Consider the following 21,098-nt stretch of genomic DNA (forward strand, 5'->3'; position numbering starts at 1 on the left):
TTATCTCGGAGCTCTCGATCGATCCCCAACCATCGGTATCTTCGATTAATGAGAAGAAGCGACTAGACGTCGACCAAGTGCGGATATGAAAAAACATCGACTACGCATCTCTGAGAAGGGCGAGCTTAAATTCAACCAGACAACGACGTATGCACGCGGATGAAACATCAAACGCGACCCACGTTCGCGTTGGCTCATGAAATCATAATGGAAAAAGGCGCGCGCGCGCGCGCTTTAATATCGACATTTTTTAAAGGGGCAACCTTAACGGGGGCGACACGTAGGACAGACATAACGAGCAAGGGGGAGCGGCGGCGGTGGCTTCAAACGTTCTCCGCATGATACCTCCGGCTCTCGGGAGGACGGCTTTTCCTTTTCGCGTGCAGTTCAGAACGTTGGATCGGAATTAATGAACCGTAATCCCCCAATAATGAGGCTTCGGCTTCACTGGCTCCGATACGACCTCGTCGTCCCCCGCGCGGCCCCGATCGCGCCACGATTCGCTTCAGCCTCGTCTCCTTCATGCCGCACACGTGCGCGACAACGTACATATGTGCTCGCGTAAATGTCACACACCCTATGGCATCTATACCTGCGTGGCGAACAAGACCTCGGAGCTCGAGACCGTCGACGCAAATTATTTTCTCGGGGGGGGGGGGGGGGGGGCACGCGTCGATGCCGTTTATCGCGCGTAATCGGCGCGGCTCGACGATTTTTCTCGCACGAAAGAACGTAACGCACACGCAGATTGACACGCACCGCTGCAGATGCTTGAAAATTCGACTTTTGAATTTTTTTTTTTTTTTTTACGTCAACGTTGACCTCGAACTTGTTAATATTTAGAGCGTGCGATGTATTCGGTAAATTTGAAGTATCGCGATTACCCCTCGAAAGTTTCTCATGCCCTATGAAGATTCTCGTAATTGTTACAGTTATAACTATAAGCAACAAAAATGTTTCGAGACATTATCTGGAAAAGGAAAAAAATTTGCAGACTTTTGATGATATGACGATCGCTTCTTGTAACAAGTTGTTGAAGTAAATTCATTTTTGTGAAAGTTTGAATTTAGAACTTTCTCTCGCGTACGAGAAAATTTTAACTGAAAAAAGATTGAGATTTGAAATATACAAAGAAAAAGTAGAATTTTGTGAGTACTTTATATACCATATCTTCTGGATCTTTTATTTTATTTATTGCTATATGCATAAGACTATTGTTGAGCGACAAAATGATTTCAAAGGATTTAGATATTATATAATATATTTAAATGTATAAAAAAAATATTCTAAAGTACTCTTGAGATTTAAATAATGTAAACGTATTATGTGTGCCATGGTTTATCGACAAATTTTAGAAAAATTAACATATTTTAGTGACAAATAAGAAATTACAACGATGAAAATAAATGATCTTTAAGGAATGTAAAAATATATCATACACATATACCAACACATACCACATACGATGCTTCGTAGTTTGTTCCTTTGCAGCGCTTTAAAGAGTAACACAAACGTATATAGCTGAGAGGCAAAAAGAGAGGTATATCGTGTGCAAAACTCTCGATATTAGTTATAGTTACAGTAACGCGGAAAGTTACATCCGCTCCCGGAAACTTTTATGCTTTTGTAAACTGCACCTGGTCGCTGGTTTTCTCTCGCGACGCTCGCGGTTATACGCGCGTTTGACCTCGTTCGAGGCCCGGCCTCAAACGAAACTTTTAATAACCGAGGTACTCGTGTAGCGCGAGCCCTTCAGCTCTTCGAAAATGCCAAATACAACGGTGTGTCTGCCGCATGCGTTGCCAAAGGTGATACAGCGAATGAAGAGTCAAAGGGAGATGATTTTTACGCAATAACCTTCCAAGTATCCGACCTTGCACTGTAAAATTATCGACTAAAGCTTCGTCGTAACGCTGCACTTGAGTTTCATGGTATATTTCGTAATCGCGAGAAACGAATAAAAATGTTTATCTCTGTTTCTTTGCTTTGCTCACTCTTATTTGCGTGTGTTTTCAAAAAAATTAACGCAAGTTATCTTCGCTTTTCTAAAAATATCAGAAACAATGGGTTCGCTCGCATTACGCACTTGAGTAAGTCTACGATGGTTACGGAGGAGAGACAGCATGGGAGTATTCTCTAAAATCTACTCGCTCCTGCATAATTTCGTTTGTCGCGCGAATACCCATTCGATGAGAAAACCCATTCGAATGTTCTGGATTCTGGACGAAACGCGTGACGTAGGGGGGGAAAAAAAAACCAATAAAAGCAAAATTTGGCGCGGCAAAACGTGCGAGTGTTTTTGACAGCGTCGATTGGCGTCGACGTAAAATCGCCCCCTCTTTCGGGGGCTAACATTTAACGCGCGTAGAGCGTATATCTCGCATGGCATGCGCATTATCGCGAGAGTGTCGGGAACGGGCTGTGCACGTATGCTGAAAATGTTTCATCGGGATTGTCTTTGAAGGCAGCAAGAAGACGCCTCGATCGATTTAATAGAAACGAGACGCGATGTATCACAAGGTGACGTTCCGTGGAAATCTGTCGGGCGTTACCGGTCTGAATTCTACGGTGTCCTCGTCGTTAAATTAAAAGCAATTGCACTAACCGTTGGCGTATGTGGTTCGCTGATGAATAACGGCCCCGAGCCTTTTGTGGAGAATTCCCGCGAGGTGAAGACGGTCAATCGATTATCGATATACGCTCCAATTGTTGTCAATGCATAACAATCATGCCGCAGATCGAACTTGTGGTTGCGGTTTCTTATCGTTGCATAAATTTTTTCGCGCAAACACTTTTACTTAAAATAATCTGCAGTTTCTACTTTGCCATTATTCGATTAAATTGGATTATTTTTTAAACATTCTACTTTAATATATATCTAATAATCTTATCGGTAAATTGAAAAAAATCGTACTTTTGTATATATTACATAGTTGTTACTTTTTTATTTAAAATGTGATAGTTTATTTTTTTTATCAAATAAAAGAGAATTAATTCGATTAATATATTGTAATTATTACAAGCTTAATAACGATTAATTATCGAGCTTTTCTCTTATATGACATGAACATCGATTATTCCAATGATTTTCAAAAAATAAATGCGCCTATTACATATAAAGCCGTCTAACATATTTTTAACATGTACATATGAGATTCATTTCTCATTGTGTAACAATTTCTGTCTGCGACGCGAGACTTTCGCGTGTAAAAGGATGGATCGTCCATCACGATAGTATCGATTTAATGTCTGTGTATGAATCAGGACGGAACCAGTTAGTAAACGTCGCATCGATAGGAGTTATGAAACTCATTGTCGATGTAATATCATAAAAATGTTCGAATTGTAACGTGAATTAATCTCTCTCAGAAAAGATTATAGAATATATTTACATGAATATTTTTATTTGATATATGCTCTTTTATTGTAAGCATTTTTAGACTTCCTAAGGAAGGATATTGAAAAAAAAAAAAAAAAAAAACCCCAACGAGCAATATAAAAACGGGAAAGGAAAGAGGTGCACGCGAGAGAAGCACGGTGAAGTACGTGACGAAATCATGCAAAGTCGCGTGACCAAAGACTAAAAGTCTCGTTACGCAAATTGTAACATTACAACTGTTATATAAACTCTGAGGAACGCGCGTCCAGCCAGCATTTGCATTGATGACGTGAATATGATGTATCACCGGCAACTCGCGCGCGAAAGCCGAGCTTTTCTCCGCAGCCACAATGGCCACTGACCACCTGTTGCCTTTCCATTTATATTTTAGACGTCGTGAGAATGTCATCGCCTTACATATTCTCGCGAGCGTCTCAAAAAGGAAGAAGTATTTTTTGTGCGAAAAGATTGCGAATCACTTCTTTGTCGTACATTTTATACCTTTATGCTCCTTCATCTAGCGAGCATTATGAAAGCGGTTATATTGCTTTGTACGTTATATTTGATTTATTTTGCTATATATATTGCATTTTCTTCTTCATTTTTGAGGAAATATTACGATTATAAACTCATTTAATTTTAATAACAGATAAATAAATTATTAATTGACAGTGAAATATGTAAAAGAATTTAGCTCCCAAAGTTTTAATTAGAACTCCACAGTTTCGATGCGTGAAATTTACAAGAGAAATTGTTTAATGAATTTAATTCCTTCCGTGCTTTTCGCGTAATTAGATGCTATTGTAAAATATGGCAATATACATATATATCTTCAATTATTTTCGTTCACTTATAAAAATCTGATTAAAAATAATTTTTCCACGTCTTACTTATGTATACTGTAAATAATATCTCGTTACGGAGATCGTTAAAATGTACACGTAGCATGTGGCATGTCGTAAAATTGAACCATAAAAATGCCAACATTATGAGAGTGAAATTATGAATATTGCATTATCTGTTGCAGGGTGCGTCATCCAGCATAGTGGTAAAATTCGCAGACACTGATAAAGAGAGACAACTAAGACGCATGCAGCAAATGGCCGGGAACATGAGCCTCCTTAACCCCTTCGTCTTCAATCAGTTCGGCGCTTACAGCGCTTACGCTCAGGTGGGTCGTGTTACCGTTAATGGCTCTCGCGTTACCGCATTACCGCCTTGTTGTCCTCGTTACCGCGACTCACAATCTGCAATGGCTCGTCCCTCGTTACTCTCGGAAATGATCGGCCGAAACATGATGCCGTCGCGTTAACGCCTGTATGCAAAGAGAGAGAGATCCGCCGCAATCGCCTTTCGTGATTTCATTCTTTCCAGATTTGTGCGACCAGGTTACGAGAAGAAAGAAAATGTCGTTTTCTAAAAATTGCCACGTTTGTAATATTCTACGATATATTCCAAAATCATCGAAGGGCATCATTTCTACAATTTCTTTTTCATCAATTTGGGACAAAAAGTTTTCGGACAAAAAAAAAAAGATAATATTGATCAGAGATGAATATTCATCGAGATTAAAAGTTTTCGTTTTTTGAACGAATAATTCTGTTTGCTAAAGTAGTAATAGAAAAATACAAGAACGTTCTTTTTGACGAAAGTCTTTGCTTTATTGTAGCAACAAGCGGCGCTCATGGCAGCCGCGACCGCACAGGGAACGTACATCAATCCAATGACTGCATTGGCCGCTGGACAATTGCCGCATGCGTTGAATGGCATGCCAAACCCTGTAGTCCCGCCAACTTCTGGTAAGCTTATAGCTGACTGATATGTTGTGGGTGTCGCGAGAAGAAAAACCCATTTGTTCTCTAATTTCTAAGATATTTTTTGAAACTAAAATATGAATTGATGGAATTGTCTGTGAACTTTTCGGTGAAGACGTTTGTAATTTAAAGAGAAATACCGATATAACAAATAGCATAATTGTCTCAATAAATTGCATTCTTCTTTTGCGAATATCTGCATATATATAAAACTTTTATTTTTTAGCATTCTTTTATATATGTAGACGTTACGTAATATTTGCATTTAACTGGAAAGTTGTTATATTTTGAGTTTATTCGCAGTTTAATTAATTTAAAATATTCGTATTGAGACAAAAATATAATGTACACATCTTGCTAGCATAGTTCAAGAATATCTGCGATACAATATATATATTATATATATATATCAATAACAATTTACAAAGATCACGTGAAAAATATTCACAATTTTTCAATCCTGATTAGTCAATGTCAAATTATGCGATTAATCAACCAATAGTATCAATCTATTAAAATATTTAAAAAGAGAGAAAGCACTCGAGGGTACACGAATTATTAATCATCAACCTGATAATGCCGTTCGATTTTAACGATATAAAACATCTCTCCCGTTCGGCCGTCATTTCTGCCTGATCTGTTACCTATAATTTCCCTGAATCTTCGCGACACACACGGACGAGGCGTACAGTCGATTGCATTATAACCGACTCGTAAATCAATACAACATTTTCATCGAACGTGACTCGAGCGAGAGATATTGCCGCTACCGCGAAACTTTATCGAAAGCTCGTTGTAGGAGAAGAAGAAAAGCCAAAGAAACGCCTCTTCTTCCTTGCCCTCGCACTTGCCATTTTCCCTTTCTCCATCCGTCTTTCTCATTCGCACCCTCCGCATGGCGATACAAGAAAACAACGGAGAGATCGAAGTCGCTATAGAGAAATAAAATAAGCGAGGAAATCGGCTCCGTTATACGTCGAGTCTCGTCAAGCGGAAGGTAATACTGTTTGATAGGGAAATAATATTTTATTTCTCCGCCAATCTCCCCCGGCCTCGCTCCCGCGGCCCATCCCGTTACGTCCATCCGCTTTACTCCGTACGAAAGATTACCGGAGCAGCGAGCTTTTATTTCCGACGAAACGATACCGGAATCGCAAACGGCATGTATACAGGGTGGCACTTGCAGGTGGATCTATCGGATGAACGTTCTGTGACTCCAACGATAATTGCATTTCGAAGTACTCTTCGGAAGACGAATTCAACAATTCATCGATGATATAGAAATTAATGCAGTGATTTTTAGTTATAAATAAACACTTCGGTAAAATCTTTCTATAAAAAAAAAAAATGCCTCGAGATAGCGCATTGGATTATTTTTTCTTCCTATCTTGTATCATGCGAAATTCAACGATTATTCGATTCGCGCGTAACGTAGCAATATACTTTGAGGTAACAATGATTTTACTGCCCCTGTAAAAATCTCACCCGTGTAGAGAAACCGCTCGACTACCCATCACGAATCGACAATGCCGGAATGTATTATATCGTCCAGTTACGGGAGTTTAAGTTTACGACGTATCGTCATATCCGATGCACGTAGCGAGGATGTGCGCAGCGTAATCTCCGGGTGTTATCGAGGCATCGAGATTCTTCTTCCCCGACTTCCACCTTTCGTGTAGCCATATAGACCCGATTCGGATATCCGTTAAAGTGCCAGGATTTATCTTTATCTGACAATCAATCGCGATGTTTGGGAAGCTCTTTCGAGAATCATCCTTTTAATTTCGAAAAATTGTGTTTCGATTATATCACAAACACATATCGATATTATTGTTATGTCGTGTACCCTTGACTGCATATTTTCCATAATTGCGCATTAATTCGATAGAAATAACACAGATATTGCTCAAACATAATTATATCTCTTTATCAATGTCGCGAGTAATATTAACGTGATACCAAACGTTGGTCATCGGCACGATCAATGCGTCATTAACACGATGCAAGGCTTTGATCGCTGATCCGAGTCACATCATTGACAGGGGACAAACTATTACCTATAAACACGACCTTTTCACATATAAACGATGTAGTATATCAAAAACAAGCATATAGTTGCAGTAGTACGATCGTATGTTACGCGAAAGTTGCGCGAAACGCAACACAGGATCACAGAGATAAAAAGGGAGAGTGAGAGAGAGAGAGAGAGAGAGAGAGAAATGCGACGTTAAACGCAGCCCTTTGACCGAACCGATATTAACTCGATACAAGGCTCTGGTCTACGGATCCAATCAGCAATTCGACGATCCGTAGTTTGTCCGACCCCTCAAACGCGAGGCATACGGATCATTTCCCGGATTGAATATTTGTCGTCAATTACATTTGACGCGGAAAGAGAGAAAAAAAAGAGAGAGAGACACGGTGTGAGAAAAAAAAATACGAAAAAGGGAGAAGGATAAAAATTGCATCCTGATGCCTCGCGCATAGAGGACGATCGAGGTCGGTGTTAAAAGAGCAAGAGGGTAACCGGTGTGTACTGATCAGGTTTGCTCGTAGGTACCGGCACAGGGCAACCGGTTAACGGGGCGATACCATCGTTACCATCGCCGACGATGCCGAATTTTAACATGGCCGCTCAAACGCCGAACGGCCAGCCGGCAGGCTCCGATCCAGGTGTCTACACCAACGGAATACCGCAGACTTATGCGGGACGTGAGTATCAACTCAGGCGCAGCGTGCCGCCCCTGCGCAATGCCCGGCCAATCGACGACGGACTTTATTATTTCGCGAGGGATGTAAATAACTTCGCGCAGGCCAAGTAATACAACGTCGAGTACGTCGTCAGGCGGTACTCGTCGTATTTTTCCGTGCTACGCTGAGGAAGCGCGCTACATTCGTTTATCTGACAGGAAGCGAATTTACGACGATACGAGATTCATACGTGGAAGATCGATGCGCAGTTTCACGAACTTTTGCTAAACGCGAGATTTATATTTTGTAAGAGATGTAGAGTTACTTCCAGTAATGTGAACAAAATCGTATTTGCAATAAATAAATGAGTAAATGTTAATTTTAAGATTTCGTTTATATACAGATCCTCGACGTATTACGCGAAAGACTCCCCCATTGAATCTCGATCTTTACAATTTTCAAATATATAAGCGCAATCTGAATGTTGGTCCAGTTAAATCATACAACGCTAACTGTCATATAAATCGTACTGTGCGAATAATAAATTTTACACAGAGGGTGATATATGATTATTCCTATAGTCAAGCTTCCATTAATCTTTGGCCTTTATCGCTCATTCGAATAGTCATTACTATACTCGAGTATAGTTGGCGGAAATATCGATTGGCCTACTGGGTATTGCGACAGGGGCCTCTAGGCTAGGCCCTCCCCCCGATAAGAGCTGAGCTTACTGAAGTGTAGATGCCCTCCATCTGTCCATTCCAGCGCAGGGGCTGCCCAACGGGGAGGCGGCACTTCAGCATGCCGCCGCGTATCCTGGAATGCAGGCTTATGCTGGAGTGGCCGGTAAGTGTTTCTCCAGCTTCAATTTTTATCTCTACGGCTTGTCAAGGTGCTGTCTACCCTGTTCCCCGTGCAATGACTGTAGCGCGTTTCGCCCATCCAGCTCCATCCAAACGGACTCGCGGATATTATCGACGTAAAAATAGACGCAACGTCAGACGCTCGAACGTATACTTATTCGTAGAATTTCTTTTATTCCGAATCGAATCTAAACGTGGATGATGAATGTCGATTATATTTATATCATAGCATCGTTGTTACAACACGAACGAATATAACGACAGCTCGCGTAACAATTTTCTTTTCCCTCTAAGCTTAAAGTTAATTCAGGAACGCGAATACTCTTTTTAAAGTCGCTTTAAAGTCTCATAAACGTTTTGCATTCATCGCTCAGTGAACGGAACGGATTATCGGTTTCAACACGCGATTAGATCTCACCCGGATGTTGCCTATCGTGATCTTGAGCGGGTCGAAAAAAGCGCGTATTTTCGACGAAAAGGGAGGAGATCGTCTGTACGTAAAAGGAAAAATGTATTACGGAACGTTTACGTGCTTTTATTCGGGCGCCGTCGAAGCACTTATCTGCGAAAAATTCGATTTTGCTGATCGCGTTGCTGGTTGTTTGCATGCAACTATGGCCGCATGCGTATACACACCATACATACACGTCATACATGATCGTGTACGCGTCAACGTTTCGTTCTATAATGCTTCTGCTGTGATGCTACAATGTACTTCGATGTCCTTCTAAATGTACTTCGTGTACATATTATATTGTAGTTTTACACGTTACGCGTCCTCTCGGTGCATGCATCCCCCCTCATCGATAACAGCGGCCAAATATCCGCCATTGACCGTCGACGTTGCGCTGTAACGTCAAAGTGCAGCGCATCGACGCAAATTATGATCCAATAATGCTCGGCAAAATGGATGATCTCGTTTCACGGATAATCAGCGTCTCGATGGACCTATACTTCTATTACATTCCAATCACCGTAATGGGAGCGCGTTTAACGAATTCCGCGTACGCGCAAATGCGTTAACACGTGGTCCAACACCAGTCGAACGGACACGGCTGATCGATCGAATCTGTAAAAAAAAAAAAAAAGAAAAAGAAAAAAAAGAAGAATGTAATCGAAAATGAAAAACGGACGCGCAAGAGATACTATTTATTGTTGCCCCGCGTCTCTGATTAATAATTCCCTCTCTCAACGCATTTTTACCGTATCAGCGGAAATTCAACAAATTCGAGTCATAACAAACGTAGCCGCGTATGCGCGCGCGAGAGTATACGCGTTTGTATTTACCGAGGACTCAAAAGCGGTATATTTTTTTCTATGTATTTTCGGCCAGTGTACAGACGCGCCATCGAGATCAGCGAGTGGAAAAAAAGCAATCCCGAATAACGGTGTACCTCTATCTGAGCGTGACGAGCGGGCGACGTATGATGGCGTATTTATTTCATACGCCAAACGTTGATCCATCGCGCATTGAGGGGTAGGGGGAGGGAGGTCGTCGGGTAACGTCAATCGGAATATATTAAAGCGATGTTTGCACGGAAATAATTAATTCCGGGGCGAAAATTTGCCCCTGCCGATCTGAGAGCGTGGCTCGCGCGCGCACGCACCGCCTATCCGTCACAAACAGGTATCAATCACGAGCGTTTTAAATATTTATCAAGTTATAATTAATAACGACGTACTTGCTTTCTGCCTCGTCACGTGTAGCAAACGATATAATGCTGGTTCTCGCGCGCGCGCGTTTATAGCGAGATCCAAATTTACAGATTAACCAATTGTCATGAAACGTGCAGAGATCGCATCGCGAATTAAAATATATCGGGCACTTCCGTTTAATGCGAAATATTTTGCAGATACTCGTTTCGATCAGACGTAATATTGATATTTATTTATTCTACGCGTGCGTTTCCTTCCTCCAATAACAGATACAATGAAATAGCATTATAACAAAATTTATCAAGTTTTCATATTAGATATGTTACATTAAATTCTCATTATTTTATTATTATTTAAAATCTAATTATTACATTAATATCTCTCACATACATATCGATGTCAATTATTAAATGAAGAATATGTAATCAAATGTAATTATATTAGAAAGTGTTGGATGTAATAATGCCATTTTTTATCGATTCATTGTAATGTGATATTAAGCAAATGCTATTACGATGTAATTTCTCTCCAATTTCTGAGCTTTATTCTGTACGAGTCGCATATCCTTTTCGCGAAATCTTTCGTTTTAACGTTTGTAGATCGGAATGCTCTTCTCCTAATTGTTTGAATATTTAGTTTCGCATAAATTGCAACGGGATATTCTGTATAGCTTTGTAGAAGACTTTTGCCGCATCGTTGCGCTAAGACGGCGTTCCGTATCCCGTTTTAATGAGGCGCGTCGTTTCAAGCCGAATCGGCTTTGAAGAGATATCGAGTGTCGGCTAATGCCGCACCGGGTGCAACGCTGCATTTTCGCAGGCCGTGACGGTTCGTAGTATACAAAAGTATCGTGTTGAAAGTCGCGCGAGAACGGTGAGAACGTTGAGAGACGAATACCCTTGTCGACGAAAACGCCCGTGATGAATGTCGGCCTGGAATCGCTTGTACGAGACGACCGTTCATATCAACGAATCGCTCCTCGCTCGCTTTTAAGCCGACCGGGTTAAACACAGATCGCGCGAATAGAAGCGCGATTTCCATATTTCGCGTTAACGATGAGATTATGCGGAATATCCTAGAGATAATAATTCTCTGGAGGGAAAATTTTGAGAAATTTTGAGCCTCACGCTCATTACTTTTCCATATTAGTTAAATACTCATTTCGATAAACGTAGACTTAAAATTGTTGAACAAATAAAGCTTATCTGAATTAAGTATATGTTATTTTATGTATGTATGTATGCGTGCAGAGAGAGCTTAGTTCTCGAAAAAGCTTGCCATTCCAAAGCAATCACAGAGTCTGTCATTAATATGTTGAGATTGTAATAAAACCTGCATATTTCGATTACTGCGAATCTCTTATGATTCGCAGAGAGAATATTCTTGCGTTCTCTCTTCACATTTCATATTCTTCTAACATTGCGATACTCTGACCTTTCCCCCGTTTCGCAACGAGTCCTTCGGCAAATCGCAAGAATGAATGATCGCGTCCGTTTACATATTCCGGGGCTTCTGAAACGCACGGCCATAAATTACACCCTTGTAATCTGTCTAGCAATGGCAACGCAATTTCTGTTGAATCCGTTGACGTTTATTGGACTCTGTTCGGCTTTTATTACTGTCATCGTCCATTATGTATGCGCTATCGCTGCATTGAATTACAACGCCTACATTCGTTCGGTGGCTTGTTGCCGGTTTCGATCTGTCGTCGACTCTTACCGTCGACGACGGCCGACTGCGGATCGCACAATGCGGAAACTAGGGAAAGGAAAAAAAAAGAGAGAGAGAAAGAGAGAGAGAGAGATTGAGAATGGAATATACAGAGATAGAGACAGTGAGCACGCACAAATCTAGATGTGGACAGATCATGATGTACTTGTTATTTGTTATTGTCGCAGCTTACCCCGCCGTCTACGGCCAGTTTCCTCAGGCTATTCCTCAGCCGATGACCGCGGTGGCGCCCACGCAGAGGGAAGGTAAGTACAACACGCTCATCAACGTCTAACTGTTGACTGTAAACACGAACGACTGTAGACCCGAGATTTGTAGACCCACGTCCCGTACACATGTCCAGACACGAATTATCCCTCGTCGGCGCCCAACGAGGTGCAAGACGGAGTTTCGACTTCTCCCGCCGCCGTCTACAGCATAGCAGCTCCGTACCGTTAATTCCATACTTCGCAAATAAAGCGACATCATGCCGCGAAGCACGATTATGCGAGCGGAAGCGATGAGCGGAAGGTATTCGCGAAAATCGATTCAGAGCGTGTTTCGCTTCGTTTCACCATCCGTATTCGATCTTCCTGCTTTAATTTTCATATTGCATTGTGTCAGGCATTTATTTCAAAAAAAATTTCAAAATATTCCGCGTTCAAATATCAGATGAATACCGGCAGTCTATTTTTTTTTTTTCTATCGAAAGAAGTTGATTCCTTTAGAGACAAACAAGTCAATTCGATAGTTTCGAGAATTTTAGTCACCATAGTCGCACGAAGTCGCAGAAAAATGCGATTTATTAGAAACCACCGGTTTGAATAAAAGAAAAAAAAAAAAAACGCGGTCGGTCAAAGAGACAGCACGAGTCTCGCTTATTGTTAGTAGGTGTATCAGGGAGAGCTAGTCATTTATTACGTTACATTTTGCGGAGAAATACAGAGAAGAAAGGAGCCAAAGAGAGAGAGAGAGAGAGAGAGAGAGAGAGAGAGAGAGAGAGAGAGAGAGAGAGAGAGAGAGAGAGAGAGAGAGAGAATGTCGACCGGGAGAAGACCTGGGTTAGAAGAGGGCTGAGCGAGCCAACGCCTAATTGCAATTAACAACTCGCCATTATTAGAATATACGACGCCTTGCAATGAGATAATGCAAATAAAACGAAAGTTTTAATTACTTTGCCGCTACGCCCGCCGGCGATCCGTTGTTACATCGCAGGATAATGGAAAGTTTACCGCGACACGGCTACCCCGCCTCCGTTTTATCCGGCCTGAAACCCTCTGGCTCCTTTCCCTCCAACCTCTTCGTCCATCCGTCCGTTCCCTTCTCGTCCCCATCTTCTCTTTCGCTTCCCTCATCCGTTCCCATTCTCGTTCCACCTGATCTTTTCGTCTCATCGATGCGTTCTGACGTTTTCCCATCCGCCGCGATTAAATCGTAAGCGGTACACACGATTCTTAAATACGAGAGATCTCTAATGGAATTTTCCAGTACATGGCGAGGAGCTTGGCGCATTGATTAACATGTCTCTCTGATCCTCGAATGACAATAATTATTAATAATTTCATTTTCTGGACGGATATATAAGCTTGACGAGATGAAATTTTCTGTAAAATTAATTATAAGTGATCAGTCTCATGTCAATGCATTTATCAAAGAATAAATTCTACATTAAATTATTGCCAAAGGATTATGTTGTATAATCGATAACTATATATTTATGAATCGTAATTTTTGAATAATCTAATCTAAATGGCAAATCATATCTCGTACAATTTTCTTTTCATATATATGTGTAAAGTACTCTGTGAGAAACACGAATAGTTTGCAAAGTCTCAATGAGATAGCAACGCTTATCACATATTGGTGACCGGTGACTTGTCGGAAACTTCTCTGTGCTAGACACAAATTTTATAAAAATAAAGAAAACTTGCAAAGAGACACTCTATCTTTTGGAGAAACTTATGTTAGATGTCAAAGTCGTTAGGCGTTGCCGCAATATCGGACGGAACCCAGGGGAGCCGAAGGGGAATCGACGTTATTGTCATCATTGCATGACAGTGGTATCAATCTATTATTGATTGTCGCTTCGCGAGTTTACCCTTACTCCGTGTTACTTTAAGCTCTTTGATCGTTGTTCTAGGTGTTCTACGTCTTACACGATGTTCTCGGTGTTCGTATATATATAAATATATATATATATATATTTTTTTTTTCTCTCTAACCATGACTGTGCCACGATATATTTTTTTTTAACATTGTACGGATAGCTCTCTCCTATCTTCCTTTTTCTTTATTCTTTACGTCAACGTATCTCGGATGTTCGTCGTTTAATTCGGTGTTTCGCCGTTGCACTCGATGTCAGTGGCTGTTCTCGGTGTTGCGCTGTCGACCAATGTTGGTTGTTGCTTCGCTACGAGACGGTGATACGTGCATTGCGAGATTTTGCGAGATCGTCTGTACCAGAAATCCTACACGAATCCGTTTCGCGATCGGCAACACCGTCATTTGCGCGATTAAAGATATCATTATAAAACTTCATTTTATCGTTCGAGCAAAATAAATTCAATTTTGCAAAAAAAAAAAAAAAAAAAAAATTTACAGAAACCCATAAAAGATTCCATAATAATAATTTTTTTAAATAGCTCAAGAGATTATTTTTCTGCATATACAAATTCCGTATTTTCAGAAATAATTGTGCACGCATATAGCAGTATAATATTTCAAATATATTTAAATTATTCATTAGGTGTGGCAAAAGCTTCTTTGAGGAAAGTTTCATTGTGCAAGAAAGACGATTGTATGAATTTAGGTATCTCAATTATGTGTGTGTTTCGCGTAATGTCCCGCTATTACTTTTCAATAGAAGTAGACGCGCAAGGTAGTCATTCCCATTAAATTCGCGTGCACGTACCGCGTGTGTGCCAATTAGAGAGGCGAAAACCAATTTCAGGATCAACGATCGCGCGCTCGACACGACGACGGGCTTTAATTTATGGCTCGTTCTTCGTGATTTCGTCGTCCACCGCAATTCCCCTTCGTGCTCTCCCTAGTCGGAACCGGAAACCCGTCGACACTCGTGCTAATTTGGGTTTCGCGTGACAGCCACGATCGAGTTATTACCGAGACGAAGTCGTTTCGCGTAAGAGAGGGGGAGGAGTTTGTCATTCTTTGCGTAAATTGCAGGACAGGTTTGCGATTTCTCGAAACGCTAACAAGTACGCAAGAAACATAATTTATTAATTGACAGGAAAGTTAGTATTAAATCGATGATTTACTTGGAAAATATTATTCTTTCTCATATGAAACTGGCCGCGCGCTACGAAGAACTTTCAAATCGCGAATCGTATCGCTTTGCGAAATTTCATCGCTAGCATGAATGGCACGGTATATTTATCTCAAGAAAGTTTCATTCTTTCGAGTCTTAGAATTTTGTGACTGGAACTTTGTAAACGGCTGTAACTCTCTGTTTTCGACAACTGCGATTTTAAACTTTTATTCTCGGACGATCGACGAAGATCACCTTCGGATCGGATGAAAATATCCTTGTAAAAGCATCGTAAAATTTTGCATTGGTTCTTAAATTTGCCGGGATTCGCGATAATAATCTTATCAATTGGTAAATGCGTGTTCGACGAGCCATGTAAGATTATCGCTGAGCATCGACGTGCCAGAAGTCGTAATCGAGCTCACAAAATGAACAATTATATAATATGATTCTACTAGCATATTTCCCGGAGGAATCTTTCCGCGAATGATCTTTTGGGGAAAGGTGAATAAGTCGCGATGAGTAGCATCCTAAAAGTTGAGTGGCAACCATCTCATTACTTAAATACGTCCGTTAGTCGAAGAGAAGCTCTGGGCAAGAGAGCAGAAGTTTCCACGGTCATAATCGCCGCTAATTGACGTCGGAGTTATAAAGTTCAGTGAAATTAGCTAAATCCTTATTTGGACTGCCTTTGTTCGGGTAGTCTTCTCTATCTTCGTTTCTCTATTCTCAAGATTTTCTCTTCTCTTAAATTAAACCTCGATGTATTTGCCATTTTAACACCGGAAGTGGAAAGAAAGACTTACTTGAGCAGCCGTAGGATATCGTGATAATTGATTGATATACAAAAATCTAATTAAGAATAACATAGATGGAAGTACAAAATGTAACGTAATTTTGAAGCTCATCGATATAAGCTCTCAAGATTAATTCATGTATCGGTTAATGTTAATATTGTATCGCGACCTCGTTTAAATTTAATTAAATGATATAATTTGGTAAGAAGAGAGACGAGTTTCTCCGGGCAGGGTGACGGCATATTTGGATCATTTAGAATGCTCATATGTATATAGGAGATAAAGCGACGGATTATCGTGTCTGGCGAAAATACGGGAGTATCGCACCATCGTAATCAGTGGCATCGCTATCATCGTCACCACGTCCATATCCATTCACTCATCTCAGTATCCATTATTTCATCCATCGTCATTGTGTTGTAAATCCTAATGTGTGTTGTGTGTGTATATTTGAAAGTATAAATACTCAACGTTATTTGAATCGCGAGATTTCTATCAATAATCACGAGCAAAATAATCCTCGTGACTTTTTCTAATCATTCGTTCTCAACTTTTGGCCATTTTCACATCATTTTCTGTCATTCACTCGCAGTATCTTAAACTTTTCGCTTGACTCATGTTCATGTCACTTTCGCGTCATTTGCGTGAGACAAAATCATATTATATCATCATCATTTTCGCACTCGGACAGACGAGAGAGAAATCGTCAAGAGTCAATCGCAGATTCATCTTCATTTCATGAAAAAAAAAAAAGAAAAGACTCCAGATGAAAACAAGTAATCAGAGAGAAAAGCAGCATCTCTCTGACGGGTTAGCGATCTCTCTGACGGGTTGAAGCTCTCGTATCGCGCGGAATCATTTATATTTACGAAGAACAGAACTCATCCAGAACTAACATTCTAACTTGAGTATTATACTTCAAGTTTAGATGTTTAGATGTGCTCTGATTTATATGGTAGGATGCTCTATCTCAGGACCCGAGGGCTGCAACCTGTTCATCTACCACCTGCCCCAGGAGTTCGGTGACGGCGAGCTCATGCAGATGTTCCTCCCCTTTGGCAATGTCATCTCCTCCAAAGTCTTCATCGACCGGGCGACCAACCAGAGTAAATGCTTCGGTAAGTGTGCGGCGGCACCGTGAACAAATTTCAGAGCTACATATGTCATACATCCGCTGCTCCCGATGTATGATCGATCCTTAACAGCCTCTACACAAGATAAAACAGAAGGATGCCAACTGTTCGGTCGAACAATGATGCGTATAGTGGATACGCAAAATTTTAATATATCTCATTGTTTTTATCGTATGATTTTAATTTCCGATGGAAATTACAGCAAATAATAATATTAAAATATATCGACTCTTAGGTATATATATATATATATATATATTTATATTTTTCTCGTAAAAATAATATAAAGCAATTTTACTTTATAAAATATGACTGAAATATGACTGTGTAAAAATATGATGACAACACAGCCTGTGCACGCGATATGTCTGTGATTATTATTATGACTTTCAATCAGTCACATATGCTACAGTGCTCTAAATGATTCTACACGTTTCCAATCAGTGGTGGATTAATCATGGAAATTTAATTCGTCCGTATTAACGGACAGACCAGGCAGACTGAATATAAATGCCGTTTCAATGGAATCGGAATCAAACCGCGCAGTTCTTTTTGGGGGACCGTACAGAGAGGACCGAAACAGAGAATGCGGATAAAAGCCGCTTGGCGTTCCTTTGATTAATCGTATCCGACAGTATGAGGATACGGATAAATGGACGATTCCATTCGCGTCCATTTCTTAATCTACGTCCGCGTGCGCCCACGCGAGCGAATTCATATATTCCGCCCGTGTATTTGTCTTTTTCTGTTTCAGAGCCTCGTCATTCGTGTAAAAAGAAGATAGCATAGATTCACAACAACGCGTCATTATATCCGCATTTGATATTATTCATCCTTTTTTTTTTTATCCTGCCGTGCGTATAATTATGCCCGCGATGGAAAAATATGCGGAAGTTTTCATCATTTTGAAGCATTCTTCCTACCGCGATCAATTCAAGGCTTTTTGACAGTTTCTGTCTCGTTGAATAATTCGTTATATAATTATAATCAAGACAATTGGGGGAAAATTTTCTCTTACGTGGGTTGTAAAATATATCGAGCGATGCGAAAACTCGGATACAACTTGGCGACAAACTCCTTCCGTGGAACGAAAGGTTAAAATAATCAGGGTGTCCCTCGATCCTGAAGTAAAAGTAATTTGCCGAGCAGAGTGAACCGTGGATGGACGGAAGACGAAGACCCTGGTCAGGCGATTTAGACCGCCATGAAGGCGAAACTAAAATGAGATCGACGCTAATGGTCAAAATTGGCTTAAATCAAGAAACTCGTGACGATCTTTCGGGAACATTTCTGTCGAGGGGCTTCGTTATCGCGCACCTGCTTTTCCGATATAACTTGAGTAATATCCGCGACAATTTTTTACTCTTCGCAGAAGATCTTTTTCATCTAGATTGTCGACGCCGAACAGTCAAATAGTCATAATAACGAATTATTTTTATATATATATATATAAAGAGAACTTAGATATAATTGCGACGAAATAAGATTGAAATAAATATTTTTACATCCCATTTATTATACGCAATTTATTAAACTGTTACCATCAATTAGTTAACATAATTTATGTCAATTTTATAATTGCTATTATATACAAATATTTAGCAACTCTCTTTTTTTGCAACTTTTTGTACATACATTAACGAATAAAGATTGTAACTTTTGTATAATGTCGAACAAAGATTTTTTAAAGAATAGAAAAAAACCTATAATATACAGTAGGATTCAATGTTCGGTATTTTCAGGTTTCGTGTCGTTCGATAATCCAGCGAGCGCGCAAACAGCAATCCAGGCGATGAACGGCTTCCAAATAGGGATGAAACGATTAAAAGTCCAGTTAAAGAGGCCCAAGGACGCCAGCCGGCCATACTAACCCACGTCCTAGCCTAGAAAATCTGGACGGGTCGCGCCCTACGTTATAACTTACAGAGTAAGATTTTTCACAGATTCTTTTTTTAATTACAATATTATTAATTTGAAAATAGCGTCGATGTTATATTATTGTTTATAATTTTCCTCAAACATTAACACTATTAATTAATAAACGTGATAATTACAATTTACTACATGCGAATTCGAATAAAAATTACATGATATCGTCACTCTGAATTACAGATGTCGTACGAGAACGTGAACTCGATGGATGCTCGACGATCAGAAGTGATGAGTTTGAATCACCGTTACAACGCTCTCCATCGTAACAACTTAGTATACTAGCTAGTTAATTCATTAGAGGATAAAAGATTTAGAAATCAGTAGGATAACAACGGCTTCAACGACGTTGAAGTTCGCGCGATGAAGAAGGCGGCGAAGAAGAAGCTGAAGCGAAAGCGATGAAGGATGTTCTGCGCTGAACCCAGTCCGAGAGAGAAGTGAAGACGAGAAGAGGAGGACGAGGCACGCTGAGATAACATTTCCTGGATGCTCGGATAACCGGAACGCTTCGTCGTTAGACAACATTGGCTTTTCCCTTTCTCCCTTTCTCCAGTTCCCATTTCGAATCTGCATGTTTCTTTTGGGTCCTCCGCGAGTTTAGCCTCTGTCTCCTACTGCCAGGTGAGAGATTACGTTCGAGCTCGAGGGCGTGATTGCGAATAAGCGTGCAGCGGAACATTTCGAGGATCCGATCATCCTCCCGGAGAGACGTGCCGGAAACACCGAAAGTCCAGGCCGAGCTTGTCGTCCCGATATGACGACGCACCTTATTACACTTAAACGCACGACGTCGTGTAGAGACGATCAAAATCGACGACATCAAAACCGACAATAGCTATCGCGAAATATCCCGTCGAAAAAATGCCTGTAGGACTCTCGTCGTGTTCGTTGCCAGTTCGACGATGCGATCGTACGCGTCGTGTGTGGGTTTGCCAAAAGGAAAATCAGAACCGTATACCCAGTCCGATCGATCCTCAATAAGGATACGATCGTACCGGATCTAACCGTGTACGTCAGCTAAATGGAACAGCTCAGCGATCACCAGCACGAGAGCCTAACAAATCTTTTGTACCGCGCGAAGCGAACGATGTAGCCATCGCGATGAAGATCAGTACTCTGCGTTGATACCACTGCTTCGGGAACAGATAATAATCCCCGCGTGAGACTGACGAAAGTAAAATTAAACGCAGGCTCGTCCCGAAGGCGCGGACGAGATCGATATCTCTCTCCCAAAAAGACACATGTCAATCATATGCTATACAGGGTGCTCGTCTGACGAAACGCGTTTGAACACTTTGAAAAAAAAAAGAAAAAGACAAAAAAAAATATGAAAAAAAGCAGAGAATCAAGCGGTGAACATGGGCTCAGCGCCGGTCCGACATCCCCGCCGGATATCGGTTCTCCTTAACATTTAAGATTTATTAACATGTATGGCGCGCTATAGATTTTATATACTGCAGGTAGAGAGAGAGAGAGAGAGAGAGAGAGAGAGAGAGAGAGAGAAAGAGAGAGAGAGAGAGAATGAAGAGGAGTTCGCGCATGCCGTGCCGTGCTATATCGAGGAGGGAGATGAGTCAGTACTCTGCGTTGATACCACTGCTTGGCGTTCTCGTCCTTCCTGACTAATAGCACTTATTACTACTATGGTTACGGTGATTATCATTATAATTATCGCTAAGTAAGTGACGCGCGAGTTTCCGGCCGAAAGTATAATCTATTCCGTTATGGTTCGTGCGCAGCGAACATCGCGATCGAAGAGAGAAGTCGCGTGCGGGCGCGATCGCGATCGATTTCGCGATTCGGTCCGATCTATAGGATCGATGATCGACGAGTACTCTCCTGCGTTGATACCACTGCT

The 21,098-nt window shown here is 40.9% G+C and overlaps 1 protein-coding gene across 11 annotated transcripts in view; it reads left to right on the forward strand.

Moving 5' to 3' along the window:
- Positions 1-20,344, forward strand: part of Bru3 (bruno 3) — a 384,657-nt gene extending 364,313 nt beyond the window's left edge. For 7 of the 11 annotated variants that reach the window (XM_070316018.1, XM_070316026.1, XM_070316025.1 and 4 more), the window contains 8 exons: positions 4,407-4,550; positions 5,049-5,178; positions 7,738-7,905; positions 8,626-8,730; positions 12,302-12,379; positions 17,135-17,293; positions 19,051-19,235; positions 19,421-20,344. In XM_070316018.1, the coding sequence (XP_070172119.1) occupies positions 4,407-4,550; positions 5,049-5,178; positions 7,738-7,905; positions 8,626-8,730; positions 12,302-12,379; positions 17,135-17,293; positions 19,051-19,178 (912 nt within the window). In that variant the 3' untranslated portion in view covers positions 19,179-19,235; positions 19,421-20,344. The remainder of the gene's footprint in view (positions 1-4,406; positions 4,551-5,048; positions 5,179-7,737; positions 7,906-8,625; positions 8,731-12,301; positions 12,380-17,134; positions 17,294-19,050; positions 19,236-19,420) is intronic. The other 4 variants (XM_070316022.1, XM_070316020.1, XM_070316019.1 and 1 more) reach the window with 4 other exon arrangements.
- Positions 20,345-21,098: the final 754 nt, after the last annotated feature.

Source organism: Polyergus mexicanus, unplaced genomic scaffold, assembly GCF_030449975.1.
Source record: "Polyergus mexicanus isolate NDT 795.1 unplaced genomic scaffold, iyPolMexi1.0 SCAF_3, whole genome shotgun sequence".
NCBI lineage: Eukaryota > Metazoa > Arthropoda > Insecta > Hymenoptera > Formicidae > Polyergus > Polyergus mexicanus.